The following is a 21,686-nucleotide window of genomic DNA, read 5'->3' as shown; positions in this document are numbered from 1 at the left end:
ATGAACAAGTATTGATGTGAAAATGTGCAAATTTATATACAGCTCTACTGTTTGTTTGTTTGTTTTGGGTTTAACTTTGTTTTTCAACAGTATTTCAGTTATTTAATGGCAGGAAGTTAACCTAACCAGTGTTCCTGGATTCTGTACCAGTACAAACCTGTTCTCCATAAGTAACTGCCAACTTCCCCACATGAATCAGAGGTGGAAGACGAAAGAAACCAGACACAATGTCTTTTATCAAATCGTCATGGAGAACATACGCCCCACCCAGGGATCAAACTCACAACCCCGCAATCCGTAGATCTGCGCTCCCCCTATTGAGCTAAATGGCAGGTACACAGCTCTACTGTATAGTTGCAAACATTATCAATGCATTTTGTAAAATTATCATAACCAAAAATTAAAATGAACAAGAGCACCGCCAAGTGGGGCTTTATATGCCCGAAGGGTTACATCAGAGGATGGGAGTAAAATTTAAAAAACTTGGGAATGTGAAGCCCAAAGGACAGGAACAACAAAGGGAAGAAATTCTAAAAAAAATTCTAAGTCCACAAAAAATTCAAAAAAAATTCTAAGTCCACAAAAAAATCCTTACCAGGTAAAGGTATATCAAAATACACCTAAAAATTGAAGGTACTATCCATGTTGTACCACAGGAAAGTGGTCTCAGTTTTTCCCTACGGCCAATAATAAAAAAGTTCCAAAATAAGCTATTGATAGTAACATAAAAGGGAAGTAATTCAATTTTTTTTTATTGTAAGTGAACAAACAAGAGGGCCAAGATGGCCCTAGGTCGCTCACCTGAGAAACATACCATAACAGTGTAAACATGTTTGACCTTGTGATTTCATGGAAACAAATATTCTGACCAATGTTCATTAAGATTGGACCAAAAATGTGGTCTCTTAAGTGTAAACTAGTATTTTCTTCAACTTGACCTAGTGACCTAGTTTTTGAGCCAAGATGACCTACATTCGAATTTGACCTAGATTTGATCAGGGCAATCATTCTGACTAAATTTCATTAACCTTAATTGAAAAATACAGACTCTATCGCATACAAAACATTTTTCTTAGATTTGTCCTAGCGACCTAGTTTTTGACCCCAGATGACCCATATTCAAACTTGACCTTAATTTTATCAAGGCTATCATTCTGACCACTTCATGAAGATCAATTGAAAAATACAGTCTCTATTGCATACACAAGGTTTTTCTTTGATTTGATCTAGTGACCTAGTTTTTGACCACAGATGACCAATATTCTAACTTGACCTAGATTTCATCAAGGCAATCATTCTGACTAAATTTTATGAATATCCAGTGTAAAATGCAGCCACTATTGCGTACACAAGGTTTTTCTTTAATTTGACCGGGTGACCTAGTTTTTGAACCTAGATCACCCATATTCAAACTCTATCTAGATTTCATATAGACAAACATTCTGATTAAATTTCATGAAGATCCAGTGTAAAATGCAGCCCCTATTGTATACACAAGGTTTTTCTTTGATTTGATAAAGTGACCTAGTTTTTGACCCTGGATGACCAATATTCAAACTTGACCTTGATTTCATCAAGATAATCATTCTGACAAAATTTCATGAAGATCACTTGATAAATACAGCCTCTATCATATACACAAGGTTTTTCTTTGATTTGACCTAGTGACCTAGTTTTTGACCCTGGATGACCTATATTTTGAACTTGACCTAGATTTAATCAAGGTTATCATTTTGACAAAATTTCATGAAGTTCAGTTGAAAAATACAGCCTCTATCGCGTACACAAGGTTTTTCTTTGATTTGACATAGTGACCTAGTTTTTGACCCTGGATGACCCATATTCAACCTCGACCTAGATTTCATCAAGGTTATCATTCTGACAAAATTTCATGAAATTCAGTTTAAAACTAGAGATGCTTTTGAGAAAAGCGCATGTCTCCAACAACTGCCTAATCATCTAAATAGTAAGTCAGTCTTTATATACTGTTTACTTAATCCACCATGTGCATGCACTTTCTTGACACCAAGTATAGGCGCCGGTTTGGGGGCAAAACTGCGCAAGAAATCTGTTTTTGGTAATTCAAGGGCCATAATTCCGAAGTGCCTAGGCCGATTTGGCTAGTTATCGAACTTGGCCGAGCACTTATTGGCAGACACATTTTGTTGAAGTTTGGTGAAGAACGGATGAGAAATGTTCGACTTAGAGTGCGGACAAGCTTTGTGACACACACACAACACACACACGAGTAAATCAATATGTCTCCCACACCACTACCGTAATTGGCCGAATATAGGTCGCACTCGTGTATAGGACGCAGTGAAAAAAGATCAGCAGAAGTCTGGAAAAATGCTTATATCCACTTATCCGAATTTATGTTTGTCCGAAATTCGCTATAGTTTCTAAGAACTCGCTGGTTTTTGCTTAATCATTGTCAATGTTTTTGGATGTTGTTGCAAGTATTTAAATTGAAAAGCAAAAACTCTGTGTAAGCACTAAACTGCCGCATCCTCTGACCACTCCATGAATATTGAAGCCAGTAAAAACGAATGTACATTTTGTCACGTGGCGGTAAAATGACATAATTTTAAGACTGGTTTGCAAATTGTTTTGAACATTACGGATCAGCAACTATGATCATATTGGATCAGTCTAAAATCTCACATGCACATGTTTACGATTGCCTCCAGGTATGATTAAACGTTTAATTGTTTGCAGATTGTGACAGTAGGTGTAAGATAAGTAATGCCTCGGGCGTGAATTTCTCGATGAACAAGAGGATTATAGACAACTATCAAAATTATGTTTGAAGATTAAATAATCGATTTCCGGGCTACCTGAATGGAGTTTCAAGTATTTTAATGCAAAATGTGTGAAAACATGCCAGGAAAGTTTTACACAGGTCTTAATGATCTGAGTTAAAGAAATGCGTTGTAAAATATATTTTAATGAAAAACAGCATTTATTTATCTTTTTTACGCGAGCTCTAAATTTTACATTTTATACAAAAGTAATTTAAGACCCCGGGTCCCGATACCGGCTATTAGCTACGCCCGAGTCATTGGTATTTACTCCCCTTGAATTCTCTTCAATATAGAGGTACGCGGGTTAAACAAAGATCGATTTTCTTATTTTTTGAGTCGGGGGAAATGTTTGGTCTTTTTCTATCCTCAGAATCTTGCAAAAAATGTGCGTCTTATATTCGTAGGATGACGGTATGTGGTAGGAGACATAAATGCAGCCTCTATCGCATACACAAGGTTTTTCTTTGATTTGACCTATTGACCTACTTTTTGACCCCAGATGACCCATTTTCAAACTTAGCCTAGATTTCATCAATGTTATTATTCTGACAAAATTTCATGAAGATCAGTTGAAAAATACAGCTTCTATCGCATACACAAGCTAAATGTTGACAGACGACAGACAGACGCCGGACATCGAGCGATCACAATAACTCACTTAAAAAGGGATCTGCCAAATAAAAACAAGAGGATTGCAATGCAGAGCAATATTCACAAAGCAAAGTCATATAATTATGACCTTTGACCCCTAAGTGTGTCCTTGACCTTGAAGCGAGTCATCTGAAACATGTGCTCTGCACGTCATCTCGGTGTAGTGAACATTTGTGCCAAGTTTCTTTGAAATCCTCCAAGCGGTTCAAGAGTTACAGAGTGGACACGAAATTGTTAACAGACGGAACGACAGATGGACAGACAAACACCGGGGAAACAACATAATACATTCCTTCGGGCGTTTAAAAATCAGGGTAGGTAGGTCGGAATTTTTTTGTTTTTTTGGAACTTTTTTTTATTAAGTGAGACTTTTCGGAAATTATTTTTGTGTCAAAAAATGAATACAAATAAGGGGGTTATGCCTTTAGAGCATCAGTAAGTTGACTTCTAACATCACTGACCATGTTTAAAGCATGGTTATAAGTTATAAAACAGTGAATTTAAAGAAAAAATATAATGTGAGTTTATATAATTTTGCTTGCTAACTATCTCAAAGTGATTTTTGTGATATGGCAATTATCAATACACACTTTTTTAGCAGTACATTATTCTGTCTACTTACTAATTGATCCCTGTGAACAAAGTCAAAGAAAGTAAAATGATTGGTAGAACAATATTAAATCAAAAGAATATTCTGCTTTAGGATTGTTGTACAGGGGAACAGCAGACATATCCATATTTCTAGGCAAGATAGGATTCTATATGTTGTTTAAAATGTCCCTAAACATGAAATAGATCTCCTTAAATGTTATGGTCAAAATGTCCCTGTCAATGATTTTTCGGCGACGCCGTCTAAATTCGTTTTCGTTTTCCTATGCCACGTGACTTCAGTTTGCCAATCAAACTACTTGATAACGCATTATAGATAATTTATCAAAACGGAAGATTTATGCAACACTCTGCCTGATTGGACGAGAGTGTCAATTTCTTTCACTCTGTTGACTGTGCTACGCTGAGTGAAATGTAGACAAAGCGTTTATCCTAAACGACGCTGCTCACAGTTTTAAAGCTAACTTTGGCTCAGTATATTTAGCAAGAATATTGATATATCTCAAAATAATAAGTAAGTTTAATAAATATGATAAAAACCTGTTCAAATACCAACATATATCAAATTAAAGAAAGAGCTGAATACGGTCTGCGTATCACATGAACAAGGGTGTGATAAGATTCTTTTATGTAGAGAAGTGCTTTTTAAAAGATTTTCCTTGTTACAAGTGTCGTCTGTATATGAAAAGGTTTCTTGCTTTTGTGACTTATTCAGTTTGCATATCAAAATAAGTACTTGTTTGCTTTGATATATTTGTTACAAATTATTTAACTGATTTGTTATATATGAATATTTTTTTTAGTATTGTATGCAAGTATTGAACTCAGTTGAAATCTGTTTCATTATATATATGCTACATAATGACTGAATCTCATTTTACACTGAAATGAAGGTACGTTGCATACAGTTTATCTGTGTGATATAACTACGGTCAAACTTTGCTTATGCGGTCAAAATTTGCATATGAAACAGAAATATTGAAATAATAACAATTGTATGTTTTGCTTGACCTTCACTTTTTATAGGTGTGACGTCATTGTCCAAAGATTCACGAATAGCGAATATGCATTTGTTAAAGCGGGATCAGTTGGCCTATTTTAGAAATAAATAAAAATAATATATAAAAAAATCCTTTAATTGATTTTTTCTCATGTATTCTAATCAAACTTGATTTGTAGCATCTTTATTAGGCCCGCAGCCAACTTTGTTCAGCTGGGACATTTGACCCCTTTTAGGGGCTGCTAGAGCTAAAACTAGAAATGCCTTTATACAGCGTCTCATGAACAGCTTGGTGGATCTTTGTCATACTTGGTCTGGAGCATCATTATAAGGTCCTCTTCCAAATTTATTTATATAGGAACTTGGGCCCTATTAGGGACCACTATAGCTAAAAGTAGATATGCCTTTCTTCGCATTAACCACTAAAATGTAATGGATTTTTATCAAACTCGATGTGTAACAATATCGTAAGGTCTCCTGCTATTTTGTTACAAATGGGGATAGGGACCAATTTAGCTAAAAATATAAACACGTTTAATGACCTCTTCTCATGAACCGCTTCATGAATCTTCATCGAACTACTGCTGTAATTATTCGTCTAAGGATAAACGAAACAAAATTGCAAAACTACGAAACCTTTGAGAAAAATTAAAAGAGAACCATTTAAATTGTTAAAGTGCGGTGTTTAGTTTTGCAATTTGAAAAATGTTAGATAAAAGATGAATGTTAGATGAAAAATTCATAAACTTCTTTCCTTATTACAATTTGCCGACCATCATTTTTAAAGATATTTCTTGTTTATGTCCAATGTTGTCTTTGTTTATCAATTCTGCAAGACACCTTGACATTAGTGGTAAAATAGCTTTACCATCTTGATCTATCACTGGAAATATAATACTGTACTGAAAATAAAAAACCCTTAAGATAATTTCATCTTAATTGAAGAAATAAGAAACAAGCGGGCCATTGTTGCCCTATATCACTCTTCTGAAACTGACAATTTGATCTTGAGCACTAAATTATGAATGTTAACAATTGTGTTCAATATAACAGGTTTTGCTATTTTAAGCCCTTGCAGCCCCTAAAATTAGTCAAGTGGAACCATCTGAACAAATACAGGAGAGGACCTTAGAAGGACCGATACTACATATCAAGTTTGGAGACAGTCCCCACCAGCAGTTTTTGAGAAGAAAGCATTTAATTGTTCTTTTATTTTTAGCTCTGGTGGCTCCTAAATTCAGTAAAAATGAACCATTTGAACATACCTGAGAGAGGACCACAAAAGGATACTTCAGATCAAGTTTGGTGGTCCATCAAGCAGTTTATGAGAATGAGTCGTTTACAGGTTTTTCTATTTTTAGCTCTGGTGACCCCCTAAATTAATTTCAAGATTTGATTGGGGACTTTACAAGGATGCTACAGACCAACTTTGGTGATGGTCAATCAAGCAGTTCATAAAAAGAAGTCATTTAATGTTGTTGTTTTTTTTTATTTTAGCTCTGGCTGCCCTAAAATCAGTCAAGTGAAACCATTTGAACAAGTTTGAGAGAGGACTTTACAAAGATGCTACATACCAAGTTTGGTGAAGATCCATTGAGTGGTTTGCAAGAAAAGGTCATTTAAAGGTATTCCTATTTTTAGCTATAGTGGCACCTACATGGGGCCAAGCATCCCCACTTGAATAAAATTGGCAGGAGACTATACAATGATGGTACATACCAAGTTTCATTTAGATCCATCCAGTGGTTCATGAGAAGCTGCTTAAAGGTTTTTCTATTTTTAGCTCTTAATAGCCCCTAAAAGGGAACAAGTCCCCCATTTGGAAGTGGACTTTACAATGATGCTAAAGACCAAACTTGGTGATGATCCAATCAAGCGGTTCATGAGAAGTGGTTATTTAAAGATTTTTCTATTTTTAGCTCTAGAGGCCCCTAAAATCAGTCAAGCAGAACCATTTGAAAAAAAAAATTGAGCGAGGACCTTAAAGGATACTACTGACCAAGTTTGGTGATGAGCAATCCAGTAGTTCATAAGTTGTTTACAGAAGCTGTCTGTTGACAGCGTGCTCGACTATTCAAAGAATTGATGGAAGCATGGGGTCAAAATATTACCAGAGATTTTCATACAAAAGAAGAAAAATTGATAAGAACAAGAGCTGTCCGTAAGACAGCGCGCTCGACTTTTCTCAGTGCTTGACTCTGAATTTGAGCTTTGCCAGTAAAAAAGAAAAAATCCAAGTTAAAAAGGGGCTTAACTCTGTTAAAATTCAAATTATAGTTATGAGAATTGTGTCTGCTGGTGTAGACTTTGATAGTAAATAACTATTTTGAGTTTCAAGTCAAAAGCTTTAATAGTAACAGAGATATCTGACTTTATCAAAAACTTTAACTGAAAATTCTAAGTTAAAAAGGGGCATAATTCTGTCAAAATTCAAACCAGAGTTATAGGAATTGTGTCTCCTGGTGTAGACTTTGATAGTAAATAACTATTTTGAGTTTCAAGTCAAAAGCTTTAATAGTAACAGAGATATTTGACTTTATCAAAAATTTTAACAAAATTTCTAAGTTAAAAAGGGGCATAATTCTGTCAAAATTCAATTCAGTGTTATGGGGATTGTTTCTCCTGGTGTAGACTTTGATAGTAAATAAGTATTTTATGTTTCAAGTCAATAGCTTTGATAGTAACAGAGATATTTGACTATATCAAAAACTTTAACCAAAAATTCTAAGTTAAAAAGGGGCATAATTCTGTCAAAATTCAAATCAGAGTTATGGGAATTGTTTCTCCTGGTGTAGACTTTGATAGTAAATAACTATTTTAAGTTTCAAGTCAATAGCTTTGATAGTAACAGAGATATTTGACTTTATCAAAAACTTTAACCAAAAATTCTAAGTTAAAAAGGGGCATAATTCTGTCAAGATTCAATCAGAGTTATGGGGATTGTTTCTCCTAGTGTAGACTTTGATAGTAAATAACTATTTTAAGTTTCAAGTCAATAGCTTTGATAGTAACAGAGATATTTGACTTTATCAAAAACTTTAACCAAAAATTCTAAGTTAACAAGAGGGCCAAGATGGCCCTAGGTCGCTCACCTGAGAAACACACCATAACACAACATATTAAACAGAGTAAACATGTTTGACCTAGTGATTTCATGGAAAAAAATATTCTGACCAATTATCATAAAAATTGGAGCAAAAATATTGAGTATAAGTAAATATTTTCTTTGATTTGACCTAGTGACCTAGTTTTTGACACCAGATGACCCATATTCGAACTTGACCTAGATTTCATCAAGGCTATCATTCTGACCAAATTTCATGAAAATCAATTGAAAAAATACAGCCTCTATCGCATACACAAGGTTTTTCTTTGATTTGACCTAGTGGCCTACTTTTTGACCCAAGATGACCCATTTTCAAATTTGGTCTGGATTTCATTAAGGTAATCATTTTGACTTAATTTCAGGAATATCAATCTAAAAATACAGCCTCTATCGCATAAACAAGCTTTTCCTTTGATTTGAACTAGTGACCTAGTTTTTGAACCCAGATGACCCATATTCAAACCTGACCTAGATTTCATCAAGGCAATCATTCTGACCACAATTCGTGAAGATTAATTGAAAAATACAGCCTCTATTGCATACACAAGGTTTTTCTTTGATTTGACCTAGTGACCTAGTTTTTGACCCCAGATGACCCACATTTAAACTTGCCCTAGATTTTATCAAGGTTATCATTCTGACCAAAATTCATGAAGATTAATTGAAAAATACTGCCTCTATCGCATACACAAGGTTTTTCTTTGATTTGACCTAGTGACCTAGTTTTTGACCCCAGATGACCCATTTTCGAACTTGGCCTAGATTTTATCAAGGTTATCATTCTGACCAAAATTCATGAAGATTAATTGAAAAATACAGCCTCTATCTCATGCACAAGGTTTTTCTTTGATTTGACCTAGTGACCTAGTTTTTGACCCCAGATGACCCATTTTCAAACTCGGCCTAGATTTCATCAAGATTATCATTCTGACCAAAATTCATGAAGATTAATTGAAAAATACAGCCTCTATCGCATACACAAGGTTTTTCTTTTATTTGACCTAGTGACCTAGTTTTTGACCCCAGATGACCCATATCTGAACTTGGCCTAGATTTCATCAAGGTAATCATTCAGACCAAAACTCATGAAGATTAATCGAAAAATACAGCCTCTATCGCATACACAAGGTTTTTCTTTGATTTGACCTAATGACCTAGTTTTTGACCCCAGATGACCCATTTTCAAACTCGGCCTAGACTTCATCAAGATAATCATTCTAACCAAATTTCATGAAGATCAGTTGAAAAATACAGCCTCTATCGCATACACAAGCTAAATGTTGACAGACGACAGACAGACGCCGGACATCGAGCGATCACAAAAACTCACCTGAGCATTGCTCAGGTGAGCTAAAAAGGGGCATAATTCTGTCAAAATTCAAATCAGAGTTATGGGGATTGTTTCTACTGGTGTAGACTTTGATAGTAAATAACTATTTTAAGTTTCAAGTCAATAGCTTTGATAGTAACAGAGATATTTGACTTTATCAAAAACTTTAACCAACGGCGACACCGACGCCAACACCGGGGCAAGTGCAATAGCTCTACATTTTCTTCGAAAAGTCGAGCTAAAAACAATGTACCTGTATTAATCTTTTGATGGTAAACAAGTAGTCAAATGACAAACAGATACAGCAAAATATGGGCTGTTATGAAAAATTTAACTGATTTCAAAGTTCAAAAAAGGGTCATAAGTCAGCTAAAATAGTTGACAGAGTTCTGTTCTCTTGCCTACAGATAAAGATCATGATGACAAACAAGTGCTCAAAGTTTCGAAGCCACATGTCAAATAGTTTTAACAAAATGTTGACTTGTACGAAAACTGAATTTCCAAGTCCAAAAAGGGCCATTATTCAGCCAAAATAGTTGACAGAGTTATACTGTAAATCACTTTATATTAGCGTGATCTTTATTTCGCGAATTCCGGCACCCTGAATTATTTCGCGGATTTATGAATTCGCGACGGAAGGGTCAGAAATTTAAAATCGCGAAGGTTCTTATCTCATGTTAGCAAAATTTCAATTCCCGAAGTTGTGATTATATCAATGCCAATTTTTCAGTACCGTACCGAATTTATGCATGCCAAAGACTCGTCAAACACATGGTCCGTAACGTTTATTTCGTTTTAGCAATCGGTTACTTTATTCATACAGACTGAAATAATTGAGCCTTTAAATCCTTTATTCAATTTACTGGCGATTATTTGTATTACACTTGATAGCTGATAAAATGTTTGTTACAGCCATTTCATAAATAATCAACTTACAAGTACACAATACAATGGTGTGATAAATTGTCCGCTTATCCCTATTGTTGTCTAAACAAAATGTGTAAAAAAAATCAGGTTTGTTGAGAAGATAAGGGATGATATAGATCTTCTTCTCGGACAACACACGCTCTGCTTGTTTGACACATACGAAGTGCATCCAGGAGATGCTCTCCATTAAAAACTGCCAGCTGCATGTAAATGTAACCTTAAGCAGTATATTCTACATGAATTATTCATAATGTACTGAAATGTGAAATGAATTGAAATTTATTCAATAAACATCGATGTATAGGTGACTAGTATTCATTGCTGAACTTGACCGTATTTTGGACATATTTTCGGACATGTCTGTATGTTATGGAAGGATATTTACGCGGATTCATGATTTCGCGACGTACCCGATTCGCGAAAAATAGCGAAAATTAAAACACCACGAATAATACCGGATTTACAGTATACTCTGCCTACAGAAAGAAATCATGATGATAAGCAAGTGTTCAAAGTTTCAAAGTCACATGTCAAACAGTTTTGACAAAATGTGGACTTGTATGGAAACTGAAATAATTTCCAAGTCCAAAAAGGGCCATAATTCAGTCAAAATAGTTGAAAAGAGCCATGTACTCTTGCTTACAGATAGAGATTGTTATAATAAACAAGTGATCAAAGTTTCAAAGTCTTATGTCAAACAGTTTACACAAAACTGATACAAAAAACTTAACCAAGATTTTTGAATTAAAAGGGGCCATAATTCAGCCAAAATCCTTGATGGAGTTACGTTCTCTTGCCTAAAACTAGACATGGTGATGGTACACAAGTGTTGAGATTTTGGAAGCTTTATCTCAAAAAGTTTTGTCAAAATGTGGACTGGTACAAAAAGCTTAAACAAGGCGTGATGCCAATGCCGACAACGTGGTGAGTAGGATAGCTCTGCTTATTCTTCGATTAAGGATGACAGACTACAGATGACAGACACAGGCCCATCACAATAGATCACCCTGAACCTCCAGTTCATTTGAGCTAAAACTCAAGATTTTTATATAAAAAAATACCAACATTAAGGAAACACAAGTTATAAAATTAAACTGAGTTTAGCAGTTCTGTAAAAACTACAAGACTTAATGAATCTGTTCTTGGCTTAAAACTTGCAAATAAAATTCAGATAATTTTACTCACTGCATCTGGTATCTGTTTGGGATTCCTGGAATTGGATCCTCAGTTGGAACTGTAACAGACAAAATTAAAACATTTTCTGATGCAGATACTTAAATAACTTTGAGTAACATATTCAGATATTTTCTAGTAAGTTCCAGTATTAATTTGTAACTCAGTGATGATCCCTATGTACTCCTCAATTGTCTCTTGTTTGGGCTATTGTAAAAGCACATATTTTCTCTGGGTCAACATATATATTTAGTGAATTTGAAATATTGAGTGTATCTGTGAGGTTTTATGTTTACGAGATTGTAAAATAAAAACAAGAAACGCGGCAATGCAACAAAACCAGGTTTTCAACACTTTTCATAAGAATAAACAAGAGTGCCAGAATGTCACAATATACGCCCATCACAGCAAATTTCTTTACTCTAGCACCTGTATTTGCAGATGTAATTTTAATTTTGTGGTTGTTTAGTAATCATTGTAATTCTTTTGTTTTTCTAAGTCCACAAAAAAACTCCTTACCAGGTAGAGATACCTTAAAATACACCTAAAATTAGAAAGTAACAACTATGATGTACCACAGAAAAGTGGTCTTGGTTTTTCCCTACGGTCAATTATAAAAAAGTTACAATATAAGTTATTTATAGTAACAACTAAGGGAAGTTAATCTTAAAAAAAAAAAAAAAAAAAAAAAAAAAAAAAATTGTAAGTCCACACAGAAATCCTTACCAGGTAGAGATTGGTCAAAATACACCTCAAAATTGGATGTAACATGCATGTTGTACTACAGAAAAGTGGTCTCGATTTTTCCCTAAGTCTAGTAATGAAAAAGTTACAATATAAGCTATTTATAGTAACAACAAAGGGAAGTAATTCTAAAGAAGGGAACTGAGCAAGACACTTCGTCTCATGATGGTGTATAATTGTGCCAAGTTACATCAAAATCCCTCTATGCATGAAGAAGATATGCTCCGGACAAAGTTTTCATTCTTGTATCCTTTGACCACTAAGTGTGACCTTGACCTTAGACCTAGGGACCTGGTTCTTGTGCATGACACTCCGTCTCATGATGGTGAACAATTGTGCCAACTTTCATCAAAATCCCTCCATGCATGTAGAAGATATGCTAACCCTAACCCTAACCTAACCATAACCCTATTTTTAGTAACAATGACCTTGACCTTGATCCCAGAAAACCCAAAATCAATCCCAAGCTACAACTTTATATAAGTTTTCTATACACCAAGTTTCATCATGATAGCTCATTCCTAAGTTAAGTTATTGACCGGAAACCCTTTTTCTATTTTAAGTAACAGTGACCTTGACCTCAGAAACCCCAAAATCAATCCCAGCCTTTGTCTTGATATAAGCTACATACATACCAAGTTTTATTCAAATATCTTTACCGAAACAAAAGTTACTGACCGGAAACCCTTTTTCTATTTTAAGTAACAGTGACCTTGACCTTGACCCCAGAAACCCCAAAATCAATCCCAGCCTTTGTCTTGATATAAGCTACATACATACCAAGTTTTATTTAAATATCTTTACCGAAACAAAAGTTATTGACCGGAAACACCAGTTTGATGCCGCCGCCGCCGCCGCCGCCCGCCCAACCGACCGACATCTACCCCAATCTAATAACTTGCTTCAGCTTTTTAATAAATCGATGCCCTTAAAACTTGCAGAACTATCATAAAGCTTTCGTTACCTGTAGACAGTTATATTAAACTCTTAAATGTCTACACATGTATCATACTAGTACCGATCATTCTGTATTAATTGTACGGATGTTATAACAACTCAAATTAACTGCTGACAGTGACAGCTCTATACTTGTAACAAATATCATTGTAGAGTCATGGCTTTACATTAATCTACATCTCGGGGCACATATGGCAATTTTTGTTTAATTAAACGCACCACAAACACAGAAGACATAATATGGGTTCAAAATCAAACATATATGTGGTTTGTTCTGTTCATCCTAAAATTACGCTATCCTTCAGTTGTAGCAAAAAATATAGAACATATACTATTATTGTAAATATGGCCGTTTTTACTCGATACATTAAGGAAAGTTTGTGTAATAATAACATTTTCTTAATTCATGCTATACTAAAATTTACTCAAGGATTAATGTACCTGAGATGAGGGACCTTGCGAATATACCAAAACTTAAACCCTCGCAAACATTTCTGCTTTGACAATATATCACAGATTATTCTGGATTTTTTTTGTATCTGCTAAATCCCAGATTGTCCCTTCTATCTGCTATGTCACAGATTGTCTCTTGTATCTGCTATATTCTAGACTGTCTTCTGTAAGTGCTATATTCAGGATTTTTCTGGTACCTGCTATATACCAGACTCTCCCATGTACCTACTATAACAAAGACTATCCCTTGTGTCTGCTTTATGCCAGATTGTCTCTTGTATCTGATATAACCCAGATTGTCTTTTGTATCTGCTATATGCCAGATTGTCTTTTGTATCTCATATAACCCAGATTGTTTCTTGTATCTGATATAACCCAGATTCTCTTTTGTATCTGATATATCCCAGATTGTCTCTTGTATCTGCTATATCCCAGATTGTCTCTTGTATCTGCTATATACCAGACTGTCTCTTGTATCTGATACAACCAAGATTGTCTTTTGTATCTGCTATATGCCAGATTGTCTTTTGTATCTGATATAACCCAGATTGTCTTTTGTATCTGATATAACCCAGATTGTCCCTTGTATCTGCTATATCCCAGATTGTCTCTTGTATCTGCTATATCCCAGATTGTCTCTTGTATCTGATATAACCCAGATTGTCTCTTGTATCTAATATATCCCAGATTGTCTCTTCTATCTGCTATTTCCCAGATTGTCTCTTCTATCTGCTACCAGTATATCCCAGATTGTCTCTTCTATCTGCTATCGGTATATCCCAGATTGTCTCTTGTATCTGATATAACTCAGATTATCTCTTGTATCTGCTATATCCCAGAGCGTCTTTTGTATCTGCTATATCCCAGACTGTCTCTTCTATCTGCTATATCCCAGATTGTCTCTTGTATCTGATATAACCCAGATTGTCTCTTGTATCTAATATATCCCAGACTGTCTCTTGTATCTGCTATATCCAAGATTGTCTTTTGTATCAGCTATATGTCAGACTGTCTCTTGTATCTGCTATATCCCAGACTGTCTCTTGTATCTGATATAACCCAGACTGTCTCTTGTATCTGCTATATCCTAGATTGGCTATTGTATCTGATATAACCCAGATTGCCTCTGTATCTAATATATCCCAGATTGTCTCTTGTATCTGCTATATCCCAGATTGTCTCTTGTATCTGCTATATCCCAGACTGTCTTTTGTATCTGCTATAACCAGACTATCTCTTCTATCTGCTATATCCCAGACTGTCTTTTGTACCTGATATCACACAGATTATATTTTGTATCTGCTATATCCCAGATTGTCTCTTGTATCTGCTATGAGCCAGATTATCTCTTGTATCTGCTATATCCCAGATTGTCTTTTGTATCTGCTATATCCCAGATTGTCTCTTGTATCTGCTATATGCCAGACTGTCTCTTGTATCTGATATAACCCAGATTGTCTCTTCTATCTGCTATATCACAGATTGTCTCTTGTATCTGATATAACCCAGATTGTCTCTTGTATCTAATATAACCCAGATTGTCGTTTGTATCTGATATAACCCGGATTGTCTCTTGTATCTGCTTTATTCCAGATTGTCTCTTGTATCTGCTATATGCCAGACTGTCTCTTGTATCTGCTATATCCCAGATTGAATCTAGTATCTGCTATAGCCTAGACTGTCTCTTGTATCAGATATAACCCAGATTGTCTCTTGTATCTTGTATATGCCAAATTAACTCTTGCATCTGCTATATGCCAGATTGTCTCTTGTATCTGCTATATGCCAGATTGTCTCTTGTATCTGTTATATGCAATATTGTCTCTTGTATATGCTATATCCCAGACTGTCTCTTGTACCTGCTATATCCCAGACTGTCTCTTGTATCTGCTATAACCTAGATTGTCTCTTGCATCTGATATAACCCAGATTATATTTTGTATCTGCTTTATCCAAGACTGTCTCTTGTATCTGCTATATCCCCGATTGTCTCTTGTACCTGCTATAACCCAGACTGTCTCTTGTGTCTGATATAACCCAAATTGTCTATTGTACCTGCTATATGCCAGATTGAATCTAGTATCTGATATAACCCAGATTGTCTCTTGTATCTTATATAGCCAAGATTGTCTCTTGTATCTGCTATATCCCAAATTGTCTTTTGTATTTGCTATATGCCAGACTGTGTTTTCTATCTGCTATATCTCAGATTGTCTCTTGTATCTGATATCACACAGACTATATTTTGTATCTGCTATATTCAAGATTGTCTCCTGTATCTGCTATATCCCAGATTATCTCTTCTATCTGCTATATGCCAGACTGTCTCTTGTATCTGCTATATCCCAGACTGTCTTTTGTATCTGCTATATCTCAGACTGTCTCTTGTATCTGCTATATCTCAGACTGTCTCTTGTATCTGCTATATCTCAGACTGTCTCGTGTATGTGATATAACCTAGATTGTCTCCTGTATCTGATATATCCCATATTATCCCTTGTATCTGCTATATGCCAGACTGTATCTTGTATCTGCTATATCCCAGATTGTCCCTATATCTGCTATATGCCACATTGTCTCTTGTATCTGCTAAATTCCAGACTGTCTCTTGTATCTGCTATATCCCAGACTGTCTCTTGTATCTGCTATATCCAAGATTATCTCTTGTATCTGCTATATCCCAGACTGTCTCTTGTATCTGCTATATCCCAGACTGTCTCTTGTATCTGCTATATCCAAGATTGTGTCTTGTATCTGCTATATCCCAGATTGTCTCTTGTATCTGCTATATCCCAGATTATCTCTTGTATCTGCTATATCCCAGACTGTCTCTTGTATCTGCTATATCCAAGATTATCTCCTGTATCTGCTATATCCCAGACTGTCTCTTGTATCTGCTATATCCCAGATTGTCTCTTGCATCTGCTATATCCCAGATTGTCTCTTGTATCTGCTATATCCCAGATTGTCTCCTGTATCTGATATATCCCATATTATCCCTTGTATCTGCTATATGCCAGACTGTATCTTGTATCTGCTATATCCCAGATTGTCCCTATATCTGCTATATGCCACATTGTCTCTTGTATCTGCTAAATCCCAGACTGTCTCTTGTATCTGCTATATCCCAGACTGTCTCTTGTATCTGCTATATCCAAGATTATCTCTTGTATCTGCTATATCCCAGACTGTCTCTTGTATCTGCTATATCCCAGACTGTCTCTTGTATCTGCTATATCCAAGATTGTCTCTTGTATCTGCTATATCCCAGATTGTCTCTTGTATCTGCTATATCCCAGATTATCTCTTGTATCTGCTATATGCCAGATTATCTCTTGTATCTGCTATATCCCAGATTTTCCCTTGTAACTGCTATATCCCAGACTGTCTCTTGTATCTGCTATATCCGGGACTGTCTCTTGTATCTGCTATATCCCGGACTGTCTCTTGTATCTGCTATATCCCAGATTGTCTCTTGTATCTGCTATATCCCAGATTGTCTCTTGTATCTGCTATATCTCAGACTGTCTATTGTATCTGCTATAACCCAGATTGTCTCTTGTATCTGCTATATGCCAGATTATTATTTGTATCTGCTATATCCCAGACTGTCTCTTGTATCTGCTATATGCCAGACTGTCTCTTGTATCTGCTATATCCCAGATTGTCTCTTGCATCTGCTAAATCTCAGACTGTCTCTTGTATCTGATATAACCCAGATTGTCTCTTGTATCTGCTATATGCCAGATTATTATTTGTATCTGCTATATCCCAGACTGTCTCTTGTATCTGCTATATCCCAGATTGTCTCTTGCATCTGCTAATTCTCAGACTGTCTATTGTACCTGCTATAACCCAGATTGTCTCTTGTATCTGCTATATGCCAGATTATTATTTGTATCTGCTATATCCCAGACTGTCTCTTGTATCTGCTATATGCCAGACTGTCTCTTGTATCTGCTATATCCCAGATTGTCTCTTGTATCTGCTAAATCTCAGACTGTCTCTTGTATCTGATATTACCAAGATTGTCTCTTGTAGAACTGCTATATCCCAGATTGTCTCTTGTATCTGCTATATCCCAGATTGTCTCTAGTATCTGCTCTATTCCAAACTGTATCTTGGATAATATGTAGAGTCACTTCAGTTTTTCACTGTTGAGATGTCTGTATTCAAATGAGAGTGGTTAGCTTTGCTTGTCTCAATCCTTGGACGAGAACTGAGAAACAAATAGCTAATCCTCTGAAAATGCTCAAAGTTAAATACATTGCAGTTAAAAACAACTTACCTTGTTTTATAAACGTAAGGTTGTAGTACACGTCATTTGGTTTCTGTCTCTGGGGCCAAGTGGGATCAGGTCCCATTGCAGCAGTAGCCATTGGTCTTGTTAGCTGTCCATCTTTAGCATCAAAACTCTGTCCGTAAACATAAAACACTTTCTTGTCTTTTGCACTGACTGGACCTTTCACAACATACAGGAATTTCTGTGGGTCTTCTCTGACAGCAGATGCTTCTACAATAAGTCAGATACAATCACTGCATTTAAACATATCACACTGATGTTGTTATCAAGAGTTCATAACAAAACTATTTTACATAAATAAAGAACGTACACACAGATGACAAACTAGAAAATGCTTTTGTAAAAAAGCGCATGTCTCCCCCAATGCAAAGTCCTATAGGCAAGAAGTCAATAGGGGTCAGGAGCGAAAGTCAAAGAGACACTGATGGTTGGCTGCAATAGGGATCATCTACTTGGCATGTCCAGTCATCCTGCTAAATTTCAATACTCTTGGCCTAGTGGTTCTCAAGTCACTGTTCAGGCTCCTGTGACCTTGACCTTTGATCAAGTGACCTCAAAATAAATAGGGGTCATCTACTCTGCATGTCCAATCATCCTATTAAGTTTCAACATTGTAGGTCAAGTGGTTCCCAAGTTATTTCCAAAAAATGATTTTACATGAACAGGCCACTGTGACCTTGACCTTTAATAGACTGACCCCAAAATCAATAGGGGTCATCTACTCTGCATGTTCAATCATCCTATGAAGTTTCAACATTCTGGGTCAAGTGGTTCTCAAGTTATTGATCGGAACTGGTTATCAATGTTCAGGCCTCTGTGACCTTGACCTTTAACGGAGTGACCCCAAAAACAATAGGGGTCATTTACTCTGCATGAACAATCATCCTATGAAGTTTCAACATTCTGGGTCGAGAGGTTCTCAAGTTATTGATTGGAAATGGTTTTCCATGTTCAGACCCCTGTGGCCTTGACCTTTAACAGTTTGACCCTAAAATCATTAGGGGTCATCTACTCTGCATGACCAATCATCCTATGAAGTTTCATCAATCTGGGTCAAGTGGTTCTCTAGTTACTGACCGGAAATGGTTTTCAATGTTCAGGCCCCTGTGACCTTGACCTTTCACAGAGTGACCCCAAAATCGATAGGGGTCATCTACTATGCATGTACAATCATCCTATTAAGTTTCAACATTCTGGGTCAAGTGGTTCTCTAGTTATTGATCAGAAATGGTTTTCCATGTTCAGGCTCCTGTGACCTTGACTTTTGATGGAGTGACCCCAAAATCGATAGGGGTCATCTACTCTTCATGACTAATCATCCTATGAAGTTTCAACATTCTGGGTCAAGTGGTTCTCTAGTTATTGATTGGAAATGGTTTTCCATGTTCAGGCCCCTGTGACCTTGACCTTTGACGGAGTGACCCCAAAATCAATAGGGGTCATCTACTCTTCATGACCAATCATCCTATGAAGTTTCAACATTCTGGGTCAAGTGGTTCTCTAGTTATTGAGCGGAAATGGTTTTCAATGTTCAGGCCCCTGTGACCTTGACCTTTGATAGAGTGACCCTAAAATCAATAGGGGTCATGTACTCTTCATGGCCAATCATCCTATGAAGTTTCAACATTCTGGGTCAAGTGGTTCTCTAGTTATTGATCGGAAATGGTTTTCAATGTTAAGGCCCCTGTGACCTTGACCTTTGACAGAGTGACCCCAAAAACATTAGGGGTCGTCTACTCCAGCAGCCCTATAACCCTATGAAGTTTGAAGGTTCTAGGTAAAATGGTTCTCCAGTTATTGCTCGGAAATGAAGTGTGACGTACGGACGGATGGATGGACAGAAGGACGGACGGACAGGGCAAAAACAATATGTCTCCTGGGGGAGACATAATAACTCTGACAACTTTAACATCATACCTTTGAATTAGATACAGCTAAATAAAATTTAGGTTCAGTACCAGTGTTAACTTTTAACAGATTCAAAGAAGCACCTTTCTATGACCTTTTTACCATAAATCTTAAAAATAATTTCCAAGAAATGCCTGTATCAACAGACACAACCAGTTCTTTTAAATTGTTCAAATTTGTCTTTTTAAAGAAACTTGTCCCATACTTGAACTGAAGTCATTCAGCCGAGGATGGTAAAAGTAGTGTCCTTTCTTCTGTGTAGCATCCCCTTCAAATGGTTTTTCTTCCTTCTTAGAACTTTGTTCTGAATCATACCGGTATCGTATTGAACCATGGTTCAAGTCTATCAATACTGGTGCACCTATCTGATAATCCTGAAAAATCATAAAGGTAACAACTAGTTACTTAACTAGAGAGCAAACCTGTTGCAAACAGAACCATCAAACTGTAAAAATCAGTTTAGTCACGTAATGCTTCAGTGACAGACATCGGCGTACACTGACGAGAATCACCGATTCAATATTGGAAGACAAACACTAATGATTAAAGCAGAACATATCTTACTGTAACGCATGCGCAAAGGGTAAGCATTAAAAAGTATGTAACGCTGCATCAAACTTGACAATTAAACAATAATAAATATTTGACCTGTGATACATAAAACTTACAAAACAAGATAAATTGATTTTGAATAAAAATATTTTAGAGAGATGATAATAGTAACAAGCAAATTCGATGAATTGGTATCCCCTGCCAAAATGGCTTGTGGTGAGGAATGGCAAAAAAATATATCCGGCAAAAAAGTTAAGGATGTTACCACGCCATGTACCCGGATAATCTTAACTCTGTTCAGCAACCCTAACTCAATGCCAACATGGCGGATGTAAAACCGATACAACTTTGTTTTCTGTGTAATTACGATGTATAAAGGAATGTTTCTGTTGTTATAACTATCTCCATTGATCAAGTGTATATTTATTTCAAAATGTATCATCACTTGTGTTTTCAGGTGGAAAAACGACGAACAAGGCAACTTTTTCAATGAAAACTTTTACAAAAAAGCTTTAAAAATACTTCCATGCTTTTGATGCCTCGAGTATTTTGTTGTTTGAAAGCAAAGATATACTGCTTTATAGGCCCGTTTACACTATGTTGTTAACCCACTACATGTTGACACAATACATGTTCAAATGTACTGACAGCGAGAAAAGGGATAAAAACCTAACTTTGAGTTGATAAAAACCGAACTCAGTTTACCTGAGGAATGGATAAAAACCTAACTTACACGAAATTGCGTGACGGATAAACACCTAACTGACTAGTATTCTACAGAAATGAATGAGTTGACATGTACATGGTGTGATTATTGTAAACATTACTTTATAAGCGGTATTGTCGGTTTAAGTTCCGTGGACAAGTGAAAAATGTAAGGATAAAAATCTTCATTAATTAATTTGTCATTAATTTTACAAGATGTTGTATGTATGCCCACTACAGTCAAATATTTTTTCATAATTTCAATATTATGCAAATAGCAATGTTTGGAAAAATCTGGATTCAAAAATATTATATTTATATAAGAAATTATTTAATACCACTGATGTTCGAAGTTCTGTAGTCCCCAACCCTCTCTCCCTCCCCCCCTCTCTCTCACACACACACACATGCACACGCACACGCACACGCACGCACGCACGCACGCACACTGTTTCAGAAGAATT

At 36.0% G+C, this 21,686-nt stretch overlaps 1 protein-coding gene across 2 annotated transcripts in view; it reads right to left on the bottom strand.

The window, feature by feature from the left end:
* LOC123524475 (uncharacterized) overlaps nucleotides 1-21,686 on the bottom strand; it is a 69,554-nt gene that overhangs the window by 26,161 nt on the left and 21,707 nt on the right. For both annotated transcript variants that reach the window (XM_045302690.2, XM_045302691.2), the window contains exons 2-4: nucleotides 20,171-20,339; nucleotides 18,043-18,267; nucleotides 11,613-11,661 (exon numbers count right to left, since the gene is read on the bottom strand). In XM_045302690.2, the coding sequence (XP_045158625.2) occupies nucleotides 11,613-11,661; nucleotides 18,043-18,267; nucleotides 20,171-20,339 (443 nt within the window). The remainder of the gene's footprint in view (nucleotides 1-11,612; nucleotides 11,662-18,042; nucleotides 18,268-20,170; nucleotides 20,340-21,686) is intronic.

Source organism: Mercenaria mercenaria, chromosome 3 (genome assembly GCF_021730395.1).
Source record: "Mercenaria mercenaria strain notata chromosome 3, MADL_Memer_1, whole genome shotgun sequence".
NCBI classification, from domain to species: domain Eukaryota; kingdom Metazoa; phylum Mollusca; class Bivalvia; order Venerida; family Veneridae; genus Mercenaria; species Mercenaria mercenaria.
This window is presented reverse-complemented; position numbering and strand designations above follow the sequence as displayed.